We start from the raw sequence: 20,158 nt of genomic DNA, 5'->3' as shown, positions 1-20,158 counted from the left end.
CACCAGCCTGGCGATGTTCCAGAAGCACTTGGCCAAGGCCCTCAGAGACACGGTGTGAATTTGGGGTGTCCTGTGCAGGGACGGGAGCTGGGCTTGATGGTCCTTGTGGGTCCCTCCCAGCTCAGGGCATTCTGTGATTCTGTAAACGCTGCGGTGTGCTGTGTCTTTTCCCTTTTTTAAAAGCATACTGCACCATACCCTCTGTTCATCATGGGATCGTTCATTCACACAAGCGGTTTAGGCATGAAACAATGGAAGTAGCAGTTTTGAGGTAAAGAGGATTTTTGTCCTGTTGTCTTCACTGCCTTTTATTCTGAAGCGCACAGTCAGGCAGCCGGCAGGATGCCTGCGTTGGGATCTAGGAGATGCACCAGCAGGAAGACTTCCAAGAGGTGTACCGCTCTCTGTGGCCACTTGCAGTATGCCTGTGCTCTTTGGGACTATGGAATGGAAATACAGAAGGTAGCTGTTGTCCCCTGTGCTGCACAGGAGGATGCAATGAGTCCAGGAGCGGCGTGGCACTGACCTGCAGCAGCATCTGTGTGTTGTCGGGGTGCTGGGGTTTCGCTGCCCAGCTGATGGGACTCGTCCTTCACTCTGTTCCCAGACACAGAGCAGATTTAGTACTCGTGTGTGTAAATCTATTCCACTTGTAACAAGAGGTGAAAAACTACTGTAGTTCTTAAACTCTGGTATTTAATTTCTCTATGCGTGGTGCTCTGATTTTTTCCCCTGTAAAAATATATTATGAAGGGAACGGGGTCAACAGGTCTTCTCTTGTTCTGGACTCTGGATGCTTGAGAGGCAATGACATGGGTTTTGAATCAAACGATATGTTTATTGAGCGACACTGCAGAAGTAAACGCTGCCACGGAACTGCTTGTGCTAAAGCGTGTTCCTTCAGCAGGTGCTAAGTGAGGTGCATTTCAAGCTGTCCCTTCGGTATACCAGGGATAGACCTGGCTGTGCTCCGCGTTAGCGCCTTCAACTGTAAACTCTAGTGAAGAAACGGTCTGGTGAATTTATCTGAGGGTGGTTTTTACTGGGGCAAGAGAGTATCCGAAGACGATAGCAGCCTACCAGTTCATCAGACTTGCACTGGGCTGAGCCACTCTGTGGTTATTCGTGCAAGGGAGCGGTGAGTGATACACGGCAACAGCTGCTTTCATGTCCTCTTAGACGTTTTTCTGTGATGGAAACCCGCCAGCTGAAGTGGATGGTCAGTGTAGCCCTAGTCTAGGAAGGTATGATGAGCAAGAGGGAAAATTATTTCTCAGAATAAAATGCAATAGCGCATGAATGCGCTGCCATGAAAGTTGTTTATAAGCAACAGAAGCTTTTACGATTATATTGTAGTTTGTTAGTGCCGTGTCCTTTGGGCATTTTGCCTTTGGAAAGCAAGCTCTGAATTAGAGAGATCGATCTTCTTGTATCCACATTGTATTCTACTTAGCTCTGAAGCAAAAGTGAAAATCACTGTTGAAATCGAAGAGGACAGGATAGCGATTATGGTTTCTTTCTGCAAGTGATGCAGTTTGGCAGGGCTTCTGATTGTCATGTGGCGCTTTGTAGACAAGGCTGGGCCTGGCCACAAATTGAAGAGGACAGTTGGCTTTATTCTGGAGAGACACTGAATCCCACCCCGTAACTAAGCAAGTGTAAATGCATTGCGGAGGAGCAGTGTGTCTACAATTTTACTTGTTTTAAAACTTCTCCAAGAGCTGAGCTTGGTTGAAATCCAAAATAAGGGGATGATTGTGGTAGATGTTCCTGTTTTTCTTAGCTGCCTTGATGTTTATTCCTTATAGAGAAGTACGACATGCACGCTTTTGTAATAGCAATATTACAGTGCCTGTAATACAGCCCTTTGGGACAGACAGTCCAAAGCCGTTCCATCCAGTATCATCCTCTGCAGGCCGCAAAGTTGTTTTGATCAACGAGCAGCGAGAGACGTTAGGTGGCGAAGTAAGCATCAGGAGAAAGACAAGGTGCACAGTTAATGATGCCCCAAACCTGATCAGCTTGCACGTAGATAAAGTTCATAGGCCTTGGAAGAGCACCTACGCTTCCAAACAACAGACGCATGGACAAAAAATGTAGGACAAGCAGGTTGGTAAAGAATAGTCAAAAAAAGGCACCCTCAAGGCACAGAAACCACATCAAAATACACAGCATGTGTGTAGAGATGCTTTAGCGGTAAATCAGAGAGAGGTCATTTCCGTTGTCTGTTGCAAATACTGCCGGAACAAAGAGGCAAAACCCTCCGTTTGGGAAGTTGTCACAAGTTATGTCCTACCAGTTACACTGAGTGCACCTTGTTTAGCTTAACTCTGATATTCCACAGAAAATTTGTCACTGAGTAGTTGTGGTAATGAAAACACTAAGTGTTAAATGCCGTTGTCTTCCTCAAGAACTAGAGGTGCTTTGCCCAACTGATTTTACAACCGACTGCATGTTAAATTAAAAATAAGTTTTGCTTTAGAGGAACTGGTGACAGAATGCTCAGGGGGAATGTGATTGAGCTCGTTCCTTACAGCGGTGTATTCCTTAGGGCTTTCCCGGTGTTACAGGGCAGGTTTGTGCCCCAAGTTTGCTAAAACCACCAAGCAGGGTGTTTCTTGCCACTGTGTGTCGTGTGACCCGCGATAAGCTGGCCTAGTTCAGCGAACGCCGCGATCCCCGCTCGTTGAGCAAGTTTTACACCTCAGGGGCGAAACGACTCTATCAGTTCATCATGGACCTGCTGAGAATTCCCGAGTTCTCCGCTTCCTTGGCGGGGGCTGATAGCCTCCAAGCTCCCACCGCTGCGAGCGGGCAGGCAGGCTCTGGTGGGACGGGGGCATTAAGCATAGTTGCCGACTGATATTGTCGGACACCGTAGAGCAAGTTTGCGATCAAGGGCTCAGGCTTTGACAGATAAGAAGGAACTGACTTTCTGGTTTTCTAATGATGCGTTTTTTAACTGAGCTGTGGTTTTAAAACACTGTATTTATTTCAAAACTTTGTGGCTTACCTTTTTAAAGGACTTCATTAGGGATATTAGATATTAAAGATGGCCTTTCTTAAATGTTTCATCTCATGGGTCTTGGCACCGCTTTTTAATGTTTCTTCTTAAAACTGATGTGTGCAGCTGCCAGAAAAGCAGCTATTTTTCCATTTTGGCTCCAGCTCTGTGTAACAAAAACTTCTCCAAAGCTGCTTCTGTTTCTCGTGCTTTCTAAATAAAGTTTCACCCTCCCACCCCTCTTCCCTTGAGTTTTGGTCAGCTACATCTGTAACACACCTGCTTGCATACCTTTTTCCTTGAAATGTTCATGTGTGTTATCTCTGTAACCCTACCCAAAGGAGCAGGAGTGGGCAGAGGTGTTCCCTCCGGCATCCTCTGACAAACTGGCGGGGGGGATGCAAGGGGACTGGACTGCAGGGGCTCCCACGTGTCCCCGGGAAAGAGCGTCTCTGGCTGCTGCTCCTGGAGGCAGAGTGCAGGGAGAGGTGGGCCACTGGCCCGGCCCAGCAGGGCATTTCTCATGATCTTAGCCATATTTTCCATTTTTTTGCTTCATTCTGGGGTGTCAAGATTAATGGGTTTGTAGCGGAAGCAGTGTCAGATACAGCATGTTTTTAATTACTTCCATGCTTCCCAGTTTCTGTTGTTTTGTGAATGATGTGATAGACGCGCGCCCTGTCGCGTAGCGACCATAACTGGGCTTATGGGGTTTTATTCTCAACGTTTCTTGATTTTGGACCTACAAAATCTTTTCTTCCTGGCAATTAGTTTTAACAAAAGCATGCCCATGTGCTTTGGTCACTTAAAAATGTTGAAAACCCCAGCTGTTTCCTTCAGTGATGTCCCCTAGAAATGAGACTTAAGGAAATGGAGGTGTATATCTGCCTCAGCTGCCCTTGCCGCAGCTCACCTCAGGCCGGTCATTTTGAAAAGTTTTTCTGTTTTGTTTTGCTAACCTCAGGCAAGTAATGTTCAAAGGGGTTTTAGAGGATAGCAGTGCTTGCTTGCTTCGGTGAAACGTTGGTTCTCCTCTGTGGTTAAGCGCCAAGTAGATTATCGCACATTTGGGGCACAGGGTAAGGAGGGTGTTGTGTTTAGATACGTGCAATGCCCATATAATCATTTGTAAATATATATGCATTCAGTCCTTGCCTTGCTACCTGTAGGGTGGTAGAATTTTAGTTCCCATTACATAGCAGTCGGTCTCTTAGTGGCTTTGAAGTATTTCCTTTGTGGCTGTAAGCTCATGTTGGGTTATTACTTTTAATTTTCTGAAGTGTAGAAAAGCAGCCCCCCATGCTGTGGCCGCCCTCCCCTTCGCCCCCGTGTCTCTCTGTGACCTGTTGCTCTGACGGTATAATTTTGCTAAAGAGATGATTGATATTGGATGGTTTAAATTACAACATGTCAGGGGAGCAGGGAATTTAATTTACAAGTTGAGAGTTGCAAATGCTGTTTCAAGTTCATTAGGTGCCTGCCTGCCTGCCATTCAGAAACAGGCTTTCCTGTGAAAATGCTGGTTAGGATTTCAAACGCCGTACACGTGGTACGTTTGTGTACCCTATTTCTCTGTACCTGTATAAAACCGACTGCCACCAAAGCATGAGCCAAATATTTGCCTGCTGTCTGGGTGCTTCTGGCAGAGCTGCTCCTCTGGGTGACGGAGAAACGACTGGAAGGTCAAGGCTTATTTCAGCTTAGCCCTCAGAAAGCTGCCTGTACCTGCGCGTGGTGAGCTCCCAAAGCTGGTCAGAACACGCAGGAGTAATGCTGCTGTCACTCAGACCAGGCCTTGGGCAGCCTTGTGTTCCCACGTGTGTGTTTAGTGTTCCTATCTGCAGTTGGAATCAGGGAGCACAAGGAAGTGTAATTTTTAGAGGCGAAAAGCTGCAGTGGTTCCCATTAGAATCTCTTCTTTCCTGCTGATGGCAATTAATTGATAATAAATTGATAATTAATGCGGAAAGAGATTAATTTCTTCTGTGGAACAAGGCTGTTAAGGTTTCACCATGTAAATATACTAAGCTTTCTCCTCTGCCTTCTGCCTTGCAGTCTGTCCAGACGTACGTTCCCCTCATCTGGTGGTAGTTGGTCTCTCAAGTGTGTGTTCCCTGGGTCCAGGTGGAGCTCGGAAGTTTTAGTGTTTCCATCATTCTCACCTTATTTGAAGCTCCCCATATTTTATTTTCTTCTAAACACGCATGCAGCTGCCTGACAGCAGAAGGGCTCTCACGCTGCGAGCCGTTGGTGCTGTCGTCTGAGCCGGACCAGCTCCAGAAGAGAACGTTTTCTGATGGAGCTGTTCCTGCGCAGGGCTCTGCCAGCTGAAAGGGTCATGGGAGCAAGCGCTGGGGTTTAAGTAAAACGTGTGCAAAGGCCTTCCAGCTTTAGGAAGAGCCATAATGTGAGCGTTCCCTACCCTACGGTGTGGGGAGGGAAGGAGCAAACTCCTGCTGCCGGGTAGAACCAGGGGCAATGAAAGCGAGCATCCATCCGTGGCCTCGGGGGGAGACCTGGAAGTGTCCTGGCCAAAAAGCCGTGCGCTGCTGAGCGTACACTTTCATTCAGAAACCAAATAGCTTTATGTTGCCTTAGTGCAAACTCCCTTAAGTTCTAAAAATTTATCGTTTCCTTAAAGTTATAATAATACACCAGAAGTCATGAGATCATCCAGGACGTTTTGGTACACAGACTTAAGCTTAGGTAAAGCCACCTACAGCACCAGCTAAAAACACTTTCTGGGTAAATGCTAAGTGATGGATTTTACCAGTCTTGTTTTCTGTTTTGACTAAATTTCGAAGCCATTTTCCAGCGTGACTTGTAATAGAAAAAGGGCTGAAGGGTCATGCTGGAATAACATACGGAACCCAAGACCCAGACAGCTGTAAAAGTCACCCACATGGCAGAGTTAAACTCTCCTGGTGGATGCTGGCATTTTTCCAGCCATTTAATACGAGGTGTTTTCTTACTGTAGGGTCAAACTGCAGTGACTTTTGCCATGTACTTTCATCTCATTTTCTGCTCTCAATCTCCATGCGGACTGCTAAGGTTCATGAGAGCATCCGTATGATTTCTCTCAGGAAATAAGCATTTGAACCAGAAAAAAAAGGTCTATCCCTGTCTTAAAATAAATAAATCTTAGGTGCTACAGAGAAAACATACTCAGACCGTGGGACAGGAAAGTTGTGCATGCTGCAACTCAATAGTACCCTGTCTGGCTTGAAGAGGCATTGATGGACAAAAGGGAGTCCCAGCTGCACAGATGTAGGCAGATTCAGCTGGAAACAGTGTCTTTTACAAAGTGTGGCGGGGGGACATTTGTAAATCTTTATAATAAACCGGTGTATTCTAAAAATACACAAGAAAACTTGTGTTTTCTCAAGGAATTGTCACAGATATTGACACAGATGAATCTGTCGCTTCTCTTGTGTTAGCTGGATGCCTCCGAGTTAGCCACTGACTGTTCAGTGCGCAACGGGAAGAATTGCTTCTTGCCAGATCCCAAGTGAAAACAGTTAAGACCACATAAAAATATTCCTGTATGGAAATGTCCGCGAGCTTATGGGAACCCCTCCTAGAAAGGAGTAAGGATTTTGTCCTGGTCAGCTGAAGGGCGTAGGAGATGATAGAGCAAAGGCGGGGGTTTTTTTAACTATGGGAATGAAAACACAAAGGATGTTCTAAAATACCCTCCTCTTAAATTTGTTTTTCCCAGTCCAACAGTAACCGAGCGGTACCGCAGTAAGCAGCGTCTTCCTGCTAGTAATGAAACAAGCCATCGCCGAGCCGCAGCTGTCATGTTGCGTGCTGGGCTTGGGAAGAAAGGCAACGGGGAGCGATACCGCTGCCCGCTCGAAGCGTCGCCACGGGAGCTGTGCTTAAGGGCCTAAGGAAACTTCTGGCCGTGGCTGCATGTCGTCCGCCTTAGGCCGTCCGACCGGCAGAGCTGAAAATAACTGCTTGTAGAGCTGGGGTTCTGAATCCTTGTCCCTCGGAACCTTGTCTCGTGCCATGTGAAGTCTGGGTAGCTTTTTATGATCTGCGATCTTGGTATAATGGTTTTACTAGTGGAAGGTTCAAAGGTTCAGATCTCTGGCTCAGTGGAAATTAAATCATCAGTTCAGTAATCTCCACTCATTTATTTTTTTTTTTTAGCGTGAGATTTCTTGCTTTGATAATCGGAAAAAACCCAAGCAGCTCTGTGCAGCGTGCTGAAATCCCGCTAGTCTTTCATCGTACGTTTAATCCTACGCAGCATGCAAGAGTAAGGGAGAACAGATCAAACTGAAGTAAGAGTAGGAATAAACCCAGATTTCCCATTTTGTGAGCAATTCCGTAATTGTCACGATGCTTTTCATAGCGAACATTTCTATAAAATGAAATTCCAAAGAATACTGTGATTTTGTTCAAGAGGGATATTGTGGTTTCTTTAAGACAGTGGTCAATTTTTCCTTTTAAAGTTTGTGAAACTCTTTTATGGCACTATAAAAAAACTTCATTTGAGACTTGATGTTTTTTAATTTTTATGAAATTTGTCATGCCCAGGTCTGTAATTGAAGGTCTGAATCTGGGGAAATCACTTGAGTGCGTGCTTAACTTCCCCTCTGTTCTCATGTCCCATTGACATTAATGGGATTTAAGCATGCGGTTCTCTAAATCAGGACGATGGTTAATTAAAGAATAGAAAAGTAATTCTTGAACTGGAAAATGAGAGGGTGATCAAAAACCTGTTTGAGCATCAATTTATGGAAATCATTAAGAATGTGAAGAAGGCTGTTTTGCCCTATGGATATTATATGCCCGAAGCACCAGTAATGTTTACCTTTGCTATAAAACACAGTTGACAATATGTGACCAACTTAACTGTCACTCACTTGTTTCTACTATTTTATTAACTCTAAATTTAAAAAGAGGCATTTTGCAAAACCCTTCTGGCCCTTCAGAATTTGCAGGAGATGGGGGCGAGACGTGCAATTTTTATATTGATATAGTGAAACATTGTCGTCTTGTTGATATTGAATGAGGTCACTTGTTTCTGCTGCTTTGGCTGTGCGTCTCGGGAAGTCTAGCTGAGAGAATTTAGACTCTGCTTTCTTGTGCTTTGTACTGGAGATCTGAGGGGAAGCAGTGAATGTTGTCCCCTTCCTTCCCAGGTTGCTGCAAGGATTCCTTCCCATAAAATTAATTGCACCCCGTGTAAAGACGGCTGTCTTACTTTTGCGTAAAAATTTGTCTCTCGGGCTCCAAATCTGCAAAAAATTTGCTTAATACAACTTTTAGAACAACCTAAAGCAGGTATGCTTTTTGCTTTCAGTTATAGCGAGCTTCAATCTGTAAGTTATTAGGAAATAGTCACATTCAGGGTGTTGGGATAACCTCCTGCTGGGTGGAAATTTGTATTATTGCTGCTGAAACTGTGTTCTGCGCTTACACGTCATGTGCACAGTCATCCTGAAGGGGACTGAAGAACGGCAGCCCCGTTCCCACAAGCACCCTGCGATCCTTTTGCACAAGAGCCTTAAACCCAGGGCTGTGATTGCAGGCGCTGGGCTGCCTTACCTCGGAGTGGTGAGAGTGGTCCTGGCCTCCAGGCACGTGCACCGCCCCTCGTATGGAGTCTGCTGCTGCTCCGCAGGGATGGCTCAGGGATAGCTCGGCTGGTTGCTTAGCAGCTGCCGCACGGCTGCAGTTCCAGGGTACGGGAGCGGTGGTTCTGGGTTACCTTTCCGCGCCGCGCTCGGACCGTGCCGGCTCCGCGCTCGCTCCACGAGTTGTTGTGCAGCGCAGGAAGAACCTCCCGGAGAGATGGTGGGGCGAGAAGCACCGCCGGTGCCGCGCGGTAAGCTGTCCCTGCTGGTTCATCGGCTTCCTCGCTAGCTGTTAGTAGCCTCGTTGCTGTGATCGTGTAGGATGGGGGGCCTCAGAAGCAACAACACCCTCCGTGCTCTCCGCAGCTGATCCCGCACGCCCCGTCACATGGAGCAGTAGCTTGCTGACCCCAACTAGTCCTGTCTTGTAAATTTAACTCTTACTGTCTTAATTCATGCTAAAAAGAGACTGCAGATCTACAGTCCAAATTTAAATTATTGTGGAATTAATGACAGGTTTACTCTCACTTGACAAATAGGTTCGTTATTTGTGTGGGTAGCACAGGAGATTGTCTTGAAATGTCCTGTGACGTGCAGTGGGCAGAAGCAAATGAAAGATCGCAGCGAAATCTTTTCTTGTGAGGAAAAAAAAAGAAAAAGATTTCTCGGCCTGTTGTTTCTTACGCCGGTGACTAAACCTTGCTCAGCTGAAGGTCATACTGGCAACTTACCGAGAGAGCAAGAACCACTTAATTGCAAAAGATGGAGAAATTGGAAAGGCCGTCATCTTGTTGAAGTTAATTAGACTGGCGCTCCTGTTTTTGTTTTTCCCCTTTAGACTAAAAGTAAAAGGGCATACCTTTCGGAAATTACAAAGCATTTACGTCCTGTGTAGATACCCTCTTTGTACGCTTGTGAAATACTTGTGATTTCTTGTGATAGGAAAGCCGGGTCTGGAGTTGTCTTAAATAAATTTGACAGAAAATAGCTAGTGCTCTGCATTACAGGTTCTACACTTGCAATTGCCGTGCCAGCTTGGGATATTAATAGAAAAGAGATGCTTACCGCTTTCCTGATAAGCAGATGAATATAGCAGAATTGTGACTGGGAACTCGGAGCAGGCCGTGTGTTTTTGCAGCCCCGGTGAAGCGGGATCGGGTCCAGAGCTCCACCAGGTGTGGTACAGCAGACCTGGGACCGCGCTTTACAGCTGCTTTCCCCATGGAAAACTGAAACGATGCCGTGTCCCCTCTTATACCATGAGCTTCCCTGCTTCCCGTACTGGTTGTGCGGCATCCCTTTGTTGCTTTTAATCCTTGGCCCTGCTTTTGAGTGGCCGCGCAACCCGGAGCGATCGAATTCCTTCCTCTGACGTCTTCTGAGCCCTTGCACTGCCAGCATGGCTACGCTGTAGCAGCACCGGGGCTTGTACGGCGCGGCTAACATCTGTTGCGTGCTTTGTTTTTCTCATCCTTTTCCTAGGAAGACAGCTGCATGGGAGTGGGAAGCAGAGTGTGTAATGCTGATGGAGATTTTTTTTTTTTTTTTTTCTTTTTAATTATGGCCGTACTGTTGGTTTGAGGAACGAAAGCCTGCAAAAGCGCTTTGCACTTCAGATGGAAGGTTGCACTTGAAAAGGGGAGGCTTTGTGGAGGTCCGTGGTCGCTGAGCCAGGGTCCGCCTCTGTAAAACAGGAATAGTCTCATTTTTAGGGGCTGCATGGGGGTGTTGAGAGGATGAATGATTGTTTGTAAAGTGCTTTGACCTGTAAACTGCTGCATTATTACATTTTTTATTGATCATAATAGGCCATGAAGCATTTAGAAGTAGTCATTAGCTATTAAAAGCTTCACAAAGCAAATTATGCTGTGCTGCCATGGTCCCTTCCTTGTCCCCTGAAGCAGTGTGTGTCTTGTCAGTATTTTAACTGGGGCAATGGTACGCACTCAGGAGTCAATCTTCAGCTACTGTTATTTGTCGTAGATTGTTTTTTTTTAATTCAGCTGAAGATTTGCCTGGGGTGTCTGACAGAAATTTTGCAAGCTTCAATTCTGCCTTCAGATCCCCGGTTGAATATTCTTCTATCTGCGTGGATTCTAATTTCACGCTATTTATACAACCATTTTTGTAATTTAGAGTTGTGCGAAGGCACCTCGTGGATGAAAACGGTACAAAATCCTTGTAAGACAGGTGGAAGTTGAAAGCTTTGGATGGGTCTCGCAATGAGGGGCCACATCCAAACCCATGGTTAAATAACTAAAACAGGAACACTAACAGCTGGTTTGAGCATGAGTGGCTGTCTACAAATGAAAACATGAAAATACTAAAGCCCTTTCATCACTTTCGAATGTTTTGAGAAGAAAGGCGGCCGGATCTGTCTGCTACTTCTGCACAAAGTTTCATTTTCTTCACTTAACCCGAATTGGCGATGAGCTGATAAAAATGTGATTCTCTTTGCTCTTTATGCAGGGGAGGAGCTGGATCGTGAAGCGGAGTTATGAAGATTTCCGAGTACTTGATAAACACCTTCACCTGTGTATTTACGACCGGCGCTTCTCCCAGCTCTCAGAGCTACCCCGCTCCGATGCCCTGAAGGACAGTCCGGAGGTAAATTATCAGCTCTCTGAACATTTAAAGTCACCAGCTGGGGCTTGGAAGGTATTTTCAAGTATATACAAAGTAGTTTTAATGTGGCCTGCGTTAGATTTGGAAATTGATTGCTAGTAAGAAGATGAGGATGTGTTTTCTACCTCTAATTTCAATGATCTAAAGGGAAACGTCCCGCAAGTTCGTGTGAATTAATGTGCTGCTAAAGGCGGAACGGTTATGGGGAGCGTCGAGAAGGAAGCTGTCCTGTTGGAACCTCGGGCAAGAGTTTTGTTACGTCTTTGGAAACTTCTTCAATGATGTGGATATTTCCTGACTTAATGTTAGCAACTTCACAGTCCCAGGAAATCATGCTGTCCTCGGGCTGCAGCGCTGCGGCAGTAATAGCATTTGCAACGCTAGACCTGTATTTATAAACTGAAAATTATGGAAGATATTTTTTAAGAGCATTTGCATTAGTGCATTATTTAAATGGTCTTTAAAAAGCTTAGAGAGCGGTATGAGTAAGGGGTAATTTTCATTTCCTGACTTACTCTCTTCACCTGGAATACGGTGAGCTGGAATTCCTTCGGCTTCTTGCCTGTTGATGACGTGGAGATTTATTCATGTCCAAAATAATCTTTGGGAAAGTAGCCAGGTGCATCTTGTCTGCATCATTTCAGAAGATGTGGAGAGGGAGGCAATGTAATGCGTGGCCACGGAGGTTGCCTGAGCCAGCAGAGCGTAACAAAACCGCTCGGCCTCCGTCTGTCTGCGGGAAGAGCGTGTAGCACGGTGACGGACAGTGCCCACCGCGTCGTTTCACAGGTCACTTATCTCTGGCACCTCTACTTGTAGGTTTGCCGCCTACCATCAAGCACAAGTACGGAAAAATCTTGACATGCTGTGTCGGAAGGCTAATGTTGGGTGCCCACGAGAGGCGTAGCTGAAAGGGGAATGAGGAAATTGAGGCCATTCCAAGCGTTCAAAGAAGAGTCTGTTCAGGGACTGTAAATCAGAATCTGTGCCCTTCCAGTGCCGAGCGGGCGAGGATTGACTGCTTTCGAGCAAGGCACGATGGCTGAAATCAGCGCCCCACTGGGGTCTGCAGGGCTTTTGCCATTGAATATAGGAAGTTGATAATATTGGTCCCATTGCTCATCAGAGAATCTGATTTATTAGTTGCTTTGGTTTAATGCAGGCTATTTCTGAATAGAATTTAAAGTTTCAAGTCTCTTAAGTTCAGCAGAAGTAGTAAGATTCAGGATAATTAATTCCTGGGTTTATTTTTTTAAATTATGTTTTAGGCATTCCTCTTACATCTTTATTTGTCCAACTGATTTAATATGTACTTTTTAGCATGAGGCTGAAAATCTGCCTTGTATCTGTAAGCAGAGAAGATGTAAAGATGTTGAACAGCTCTACTGCTGTGAAATGTAATTCTGCAGCTGTGTGGTGTCTCGTACTACATTTTTTATTTTGAATTGACCACATTTTGAACAGATGTTTGAGGAGAGCAATGTTTTAAACAGGCCTACAAACTCGGGGCTACAATACTGCTTTATAACACTGTCACTGTAAAGCTTTGGAAAGACGTCCCTAGCTTCTCTTTAATAACAGCGAGTTTACTGTTGTAGAAGGGACATTGCTAAGTGTGTTTTTAAAACCCACTTCTACTATTTGAAATATTGCTCTTTTGCCCAGGGGTCAGTCTGAGTTGCCACATTCTTAAGGGTTTGCAAGTGGGTGGAAATGGCAGCCCGTGTTTTGCTTCGCTAAATGGTTCTCAGATGTGTTTGATGGCTGTAATACAGATGATTTGTTTGGATATGAAATTCATGATGAGAGGAAGGCATTAGATTTAAGGTGTCTTGACAAGGGAAATGATGAAAATCTACATACTTTATAAAAAACATTATTACTTTCACAGGGAGCTGCTGCTTTACGCATTTTTTTGTGTGTAACCATTGTAACACTGCATGTGGTTTGCTGCCCTTCAAATGACAGATTTCCTTGCTAAAGGGAATAGATTTCCATAACACTTGCCTATGGCAATGGATAATTTGGGTCTCACCGAGTCTGAAGAAGTCTCTCCAAACACTGGCGAATTAACAGAAAAACTATATGTCTGTCTGTTTCTGTTCCAGCTTGTCACCCAGATGCTGATGGCTTACCTGTCACGTCTCTCAGCCATAGCAGGCAACAAGATAAACTGTGGGCCTGCTCTCACATGGATGGAGGTATAGTCTGAAGCTCAGGTTGTTCTTGGTTTCCTCACCTTAGCAGCAGAGCAAGCCACAAATGTGCTCTCTTGCCTTTCCAGAAAGAGGTATAACCCTGCCAGACCTATCGGTGTCACTGAAATGCTGTCCTAACAGCTTTACTCCCCTGTGACAGGCGCGTAGGTGGCCGCAAAAGGTGTAGATCAAACAGAATCAGACCCAAGGTTAAGAATATAGGAGCTTTTTCCCCCTCTCGCTTGGATTTTGTCACCCAAAGACGCATCATTCTGCTGCTACTCAGGAAGTGAAAGGAGGTGGCAGTTCTAGCGCAGCAGCGATTGGGTCAGTGGGCCAGAGTCCGGCTCGTGGCTGAAGTCTCTGAGTAATAGGTTGCAGAAAGCGCGCACATTCTTACGCTCCTTTTTGGCAAGGCAATACTGCAAGTGCAGCAAGTTCCTACAGCTACTGGAGCTGTCTCAGTTACGCCGTTTGTCTGCCCTCTTTTTAATATATTTTTCCTTGCGGTAGCTACAGAAACAATAAATATTTTCTGCTCCTATTTGCCGTCACTGCTGGTTAAACAGCTCAACAAAGCCTGCGTTGTGCTTGCAGCGGCACTGTTTGTGTGGTGTGAATTGCAGCTGCAGCTTTGGTTTCTCTGTTAATGGTCTTCTACCATCTTAAACAATAGACCTTGTTGGGCAACGAGTGCAGGGGAAGAATGGGGCTAAGTGACGGCGGCCACCTGTCCGTGCCAGCGGCGCTGCTGCCCATCAGCCTGCGTAGCGATACGTGTGCCTTTCCGTTGCCTGATGACATGGCTGCACACCAGGAATAGAAACAACTATTATTAGACTGTTGCAATTCGTTTTTAAATGGCTGTGATAAGGATTGAATGCATTTCCCTGCAATTTTCCCCACTGATTTCCTCCTCACCCTGAAATCCTTTGGGATGGGAAGAATCTTGGAAACCTCAGCACAAAGGGAGGAAGAAAGTTATCGAGAAAAATGAAACCGTAGAATTTACAGCAACACAGTGGACCTAGAGATTATGGCAAACCTATCGCACATGCAATGCAGAGTAATCTTTCCAATGAATCTTATAAAATTTCACCCAAAAATATAGGAATTTTGAAAGTAGGCTGATCGCAGTGAGGGGTGGGAGCCACGTTTTCTTAAAAAGACAGATAAAAGGGTGGGAGAAAATGGAAAGTGACACCAGTTTTCAGGTTGACAGCATTTCTTCCTTACCTCAGTGCCTCTTCCTGAGCATTAATTCCACTCTCTAGAGAATTTTTGTGGTCACGTTTGTGTTGCCACTTTAAGTACTTCAGGAAAAACAACACGATTTGGTGTTAAAGGGAGGTTTAAACACTCACTGTCCTGTTACTGTTTGTACACAAAGATGCACAAACACAGCTTTTTTCTCCTTAGTTGGATGGGGACATCCAACCTTCTGAAATCCTCTTTATGGATTGGTCTTCCTCTTCCCTTCTGTGTGTGCTGTGCCCTCCGCTGTCTCTCCGTGCTGCTCTCCGCGGGGGGCCCCCGAGCTGTGCTGTCCCTGTGCATCAGCTTGAAGTCTCTGCCATGTATGAGCACCAATAAAATGCCTCCTCGCTTGTCCTCAGCTGCCTCACAGTCTCCTGTGCTCTTTATTTCAGATTGATAACAAGGGGAATCACCTGCTAGTCCATGAGGAATCATCCATTAACGTTCCTGCTATTGCTGCTGCCCATGTTATTAAGAGATATATCGCTCAAGCAGCAGACGAACTGTCCTTTGAGGTAAATAATTAAAGGAGCTTCCATTCCTCGTTGTCACATATACAGAAGAGTGTAACGTGTGTCTCCGTGTGCGTGCGCACATCAGGGATATATTCAGACACTTTCAGATTGTTTTGTGAGGTGAAGTTTGGAAGATTCAGTTAAATACCCTACTTGTAACGGGCTGGATGCAGGGAGGAGTTCAGTCGTCTTTAAAATATAGCTGTATTGGCGTTAGTATCTCCCGATTAAACAGATACTGCCAAGTTCTCTAGCGTGGTCTCTGAGCGGCGGCAGACCCCGCATAGTTTGTACCGTACAGTGCATTAAAAGTATGTTGCATCTCTTCGGGAAGACTGTCCACATATGTGTGTACGTGGACACGTGCCAGTTTAATTATTCGTTGGCCAGTTTACATAACCTGTGTTCCTGTTAGCAAGGCCACGTCTAAACCCATTTTTAAGAGCTTCTGCTCCCATGGAAAGTAAAGAACCAGACTGTCAAAAGAACTGGGTACCTAAAGGGCAGGTGATAATCTAAAACCATTCTGAAAGTCTTACCTGATGCAGAGTAGGAGCTGCTGTGGAGCAAGGATCTGGAAGGTCAGACCCTGGAAGTCTTTGCATGCCTGGCTGCTATCTGTTGTACCCAGAAAGCAGCATTTTATGCTCTGATTGTTTATGGGCAGTGGTACTATCAATGGAGTATTCACAGACTTATACAAAAAAGTGTAAAGGAAAACGGTTAGTGCCCGAAGGAGTTTTGGTGATCACATTCTCAGCATGCAGCGCAGGAAGTACAAATAATAGCGACAGTCCAGTGCTGCCAGGGTTTTGTTGCTATTCAAAATAGAGGCAATTATTAGCGAACACCAAAGAACCACGCTAATCAGACAGACGTGTGGGATGGCACCTTCCAAGTTAAAAGGCGTGCAGTACGGGACACAGGCTGTTTGTCAGTGTCTCCGAATTGATAAAAGCACTGAGACGGCGCTCCCCGCTTGTAAATCTGACAGCTCCATGCCAGCAGGCTAACGTGGCCGTGCACTGTCATGCAGTCCGACAAGTGTGGTTGGGAGGTGTAGTATACAAGCGGGGAAACCACGGCTCGCGTGGCTTTCCAAGTTTGTGCAGTGAGAAACCTTGGCAGAACAGAAGTGGCATGCGATCGGTTGTTTTCCAGTGCTGTTCCCTCACCCAAACTACCTCTTTGTGTTTAGGCTATCGTTCGTTTTTAATAGGCGGTTGCAAAAGTGGCCGACGGGCATTTGCTCCCCAGTACTGAGGAAATTACCTGGCTTCGCTGCTCATTGTGGTGACAGCAGTTTCCCTAATGGGAACTTGCTTTGCTGTTGGTTTGCTATTCCCTTGAGGAAATCATTTCACTTCCCCGTGTCTCACGATATCCCTCCCTGAAAAACGGGAATGTGTTATCTTCTTTGTAAAGCACTTGGAGATCCGTCAATGTAAAACACCTGGTAAAAGCTGGGCGTTGCTGTCAACAATTCTAGCTGCAGTATTTATTTAGGTTCTGCCCATGTCTCATTTTCTGTTGTAGAGGCCACACAGATCTTGATTCCCACCAAGCCAAATTTAGTATTGATTATACCGATTTCCTTTTGAACTCTTGCAGTATTACATTTTTTATTGGAATGAGCAAAGTTTCAGAAAACCTGTTTGGTCTCCTTGGTCATTTTCCTTCCTGGTGCTGTAACAGCATGCCACTTCTCTTCATTTTCTAACTCAGAAAAGTATGTCTAGGTTGATTTGGCAGCGTGGCCAAGGAGGCCACCAGCCCCCGGGCTTGTGTCAGCACTGGTGTGGCCAGCAGGAGCCGGGCAGGGATGGGGCCCCTGTGCTCGGCCCTGGGGAGGCCCCACCTCGAGTGCTGGGCTCAGGTTTGGGCCCCTCGGGACAAGAAGGGCCTGGAGGGGCTGGAGCGTGTCCAGAGAAGGGCAGCGGGGCTGGGGCAGGGTCTGGAGCACAAGTGTGCTGGGGGGCGGCTGAGGGGGCTGGGGGGGTTTAGCCTGGAGAAGAGGGGGCTGAGGGGAGCCCTTCTCGCTCTCTGCAGCCCCCTGAGAGGGGCTGGAGTGAGGGGGGGCTGGTCTCTGCTCCCCAGTCACCAGGGACAGGACGAGAGGGAACGGCCTTAGGCTGCGTCAGGGGAGGTTTAGGTTGGAGATGAGGGAAATGCCTCATTCCCTGCCAGAGCGGTCAGGCCCTGGCACAGGCTGCCCAGAGAGGTGGGGGAGTCACCGTCCCTGGGGGTATTTAGAAGACGTGCAGACGTGGCCCGTGGGGACATAGTTCAGGAGGCCATGGGGGTGTTGGGTTGGGGGTTGGACTTGATGATCCTAGAGGCCTTTTCCAACCTTAATGATTCTATGATTCTATTCTATGATTTGTGAACTACAAAGGGAGCTCTTAGCTTTTTGCTGTGAAAGGAAACAAGAAGACAGACGTCAATGCCTACATGCACATATATAGGGCATGTAGTAAAAATTGGTTCGGCTACTTGAGAATATTTTCCAAAGTGTTTCGCACCATCACTGCTTACTTATGTCTGCAGTTTAATCAGAACGCTTCTGTAGGCTTTGGCAGAGAGCCTGCTGCTTTTGAGAGCTGTTTCCTTGTGAACAGCTGTATCCTCTATGTTGTATAATGCGGTAACTCTTCTACCTCACAGTTTGATTTTGCCAAGGCAGATGTCTCCTCGAGATTAGCATTGGTGCAGTTGCTCACAAGTTTTACAGTTTTTTTGCGGCGCTGAAGAATGCAGTTATCTGAATTGTGCTTTCCTCCGATCCACATTGCAAGCCGTGACTGACGTTGCCAATCTTTTGCAGGTGGGAGACATAGTGTCTGTTATTGATATGCCACCGAAGGAGCTGACCACGTGGTGGAGAGGCAAACACGGCTTTCAGGTAGGCACAAGCATCAGGCACGATAGCGTGACTTAAAGGCAGGAAACTCAGCGGTGTGTTTATCGAGCGGCTGTGCCTGCAGTAATCACTCGTGGATACAAGCAGAGTGTCCCTGCGGCGGCATAAGAGGACTCTCCCTTTCTCCTCGGACCTGGGCTGCACCGGACACGTGGTCTTCATAGGAGGTTCTCTCCTGTGCGAGTTCGGGATAGCCGTGACCCTGTGATCGACAGCTGGCCTGATGTTAGTGGAAACTTATGTTGCACCCCCTCCGAGACAGCTGACACTGTTATTCAAATCATCCCATTCTTTCCACTGTCTAAAACTAGATCAGGCAGAACGAGAGGATTCAGAGAAAGGCGGTTGATAAGACACTGCCACTGGCTTGGACAAGGCACCCAACTAACCCGTGCTTTCATGGCTGCATTTATTGTGTAGCGTTAATATTACTGGTCTCTGTAAATGTTATAGCAGAGAGATTCAGGCTGAATTTTCAGGAGATCCTAAACATACCTGGGAATTAGGTACTGAAACTTCTGCATCAAAATGGCACTTGCCTTCCAAAAGAGTTGTTATTCCCTAGCTTGGATTTTCTCGTTGTGGAATTAAAAAAAAAAGAGGAAAAAAAAGGTCTCTATGAAACACCCCACCCTTCAGTAGCTTTGGGGCTTTGACTGCCTTTCTACCTCCTCGTACTGCAGCGTGTCGCATTTCAGCTCCTTTCAAGTAGGAGGGATTTTCATGCTGCAGTTGCTGTCTGTGAGTAGGTGGAATTATGAGTTTGCTCTGGAGAGGGTCAGAATTGACCAAACATTTGTATATTTTGGCCCGGAAAGTCTTCTCAAAGTACCTCCGATTTTCCCTGGCAGACCTTTCTGTGCCAGATCCAGATTGTGGTTCTGCTGTCGTTGATACCAGGGCTGTGTGCAGCTGGATCTCCAAAGGCTACAAATCCCATCTGAACCGAGTGTTAGCCGTACGATTACATTTCTGTCCGATTAGCCGGGGCACGTGAGAGACAGCTTTTGTTGGCTTTATATCAGACGTGGGAGTTCAGATAGTAACTCATTTGTAAAATCAGAGCGGGGTGGACATCCGATACCTGCTCTGAAATTAAATTTGTTTCTAGAGTTAACACGCTGACATTTCTTGAACAAACTTGACTGTTCTTCTGGTTTTGAACCGTGTTGTGGCTTTGCGGGACTTTCGTTCTGATCTTCGAAGCCCTAAAGCTGTATCTGCCGTACTATCAAAAATTAATGAGATGCTTTAGTACTGCTTGGAACGATCAGGCTTTGCCGCATTTGACTTCCAAGTGAATCCATAAAACAAAACAACCCTATCTGTGATCTGTGCGCGAGTGCAGACGCCTCGCAGGAAGCCGACTGACGGCAAGCGTGCGGCATCCCCCCGCAGGACGCAGATGCCGTTATGCGGCGCAAGCTCCCTGCTTGCCCTCAGGCTGGCTGAGATTGCGACGAGATATGAAGAGCATCATTGGCGATTAAAGACACGAGAAGCGAGGGAGCTCTTTTGCAGTTTGTCGCTGCCTTCTGTCTCTCAGATCAGAGCAATCCTATTGTGCTTTCCCGGCGTAAAGATATGTTGCTGAGCAAACGGCTTGAAAAGGGGGTTTGTCTGTATCCGTGCACAGTCAGTCTACTGACACAACAGTTCCGAACAGCTGCAGAAATAGAGCACCGTATTTTTGCTTAACAGAAAATTAGGGGTGGAATAATCTTGCGTCTTAAATTGTAAGCCAGAGTCTCTCACAATGTGAATCAGATCGTGGCCGCAGAACCACGCTATTGGAAATGCAGCAGCCATAATATGCGTTTCAGTAGCTCTCGGGCTGTGTGCGCACGAATGCAGCAATGAAGTTAGTGTGTTTTAAGAAGTTCCTGCCCGTCAGCTGAGACGGGGTAACAGACCATCTGTGTGCTCGCTGCTCCTGCTGACTGCAGAGCAAAGCTCCTCAGCTCGGAGGTGGTTTTCAACAGCTGTATCTCAGTTGACAGGCAGTAATTTCGTAAGCTATGCTAACGCAGTCATTACTGCACAAACAT

General features: G+C 46.3%; 1 protein-coding gene across 3 annotated transcripts in view; it reads left to right on the top strand.

Moving 5' to 3' along the window:
* The window catches only part of ARHGAP32 (Rho GTPase activating protein 32), a 261,791-nt gene that overhangs the window by 164,419 nt on the left and 77,214 nt on the right, over positions 1-20,158 (top strand). For all 3 annotated transcript variants that reach the window (XM_064470921.1, XM_064470920.1, XM_064470919.1), the window contains 4 exons: positions 11,065-11,202; positions 13,329-13,421; positions 15,068-15,190; positions 18,015-18,092. In XM_064470921.1, coding sequence (XP_064326991.1) covers positions 11,065-11,202; positions 13,329-13,421; positions 15,068-15,190; positions 18,015-18,092 — 432 coding nt within the window. The remainder of the gene's footprint in view (positions 1-11,064; positions 11,203-13,328; positions 13,422-15,067; positions 15,191-18,014; positions 18,093-20,158) is intronic.

Source organism: Phalacrocorax carbo, chromosome 21 (assembly GCF_963921805.1).
Source record: "Phalacrocorax carbo chromosome 21, bPhaCar2.1, whole genome shotgun sequence".
Lineage (NCBI taxonomy): Eukaryota > Metazoa > Chordata > Aves > Suliformes > Phalacrocoracidae > Phalacrocorax > Phalacrocorax carbo.
Note: the sequence above shows the minus strand (reverse complement) of the source record. Positions and strands in the feature narration are given on the sequence as shown.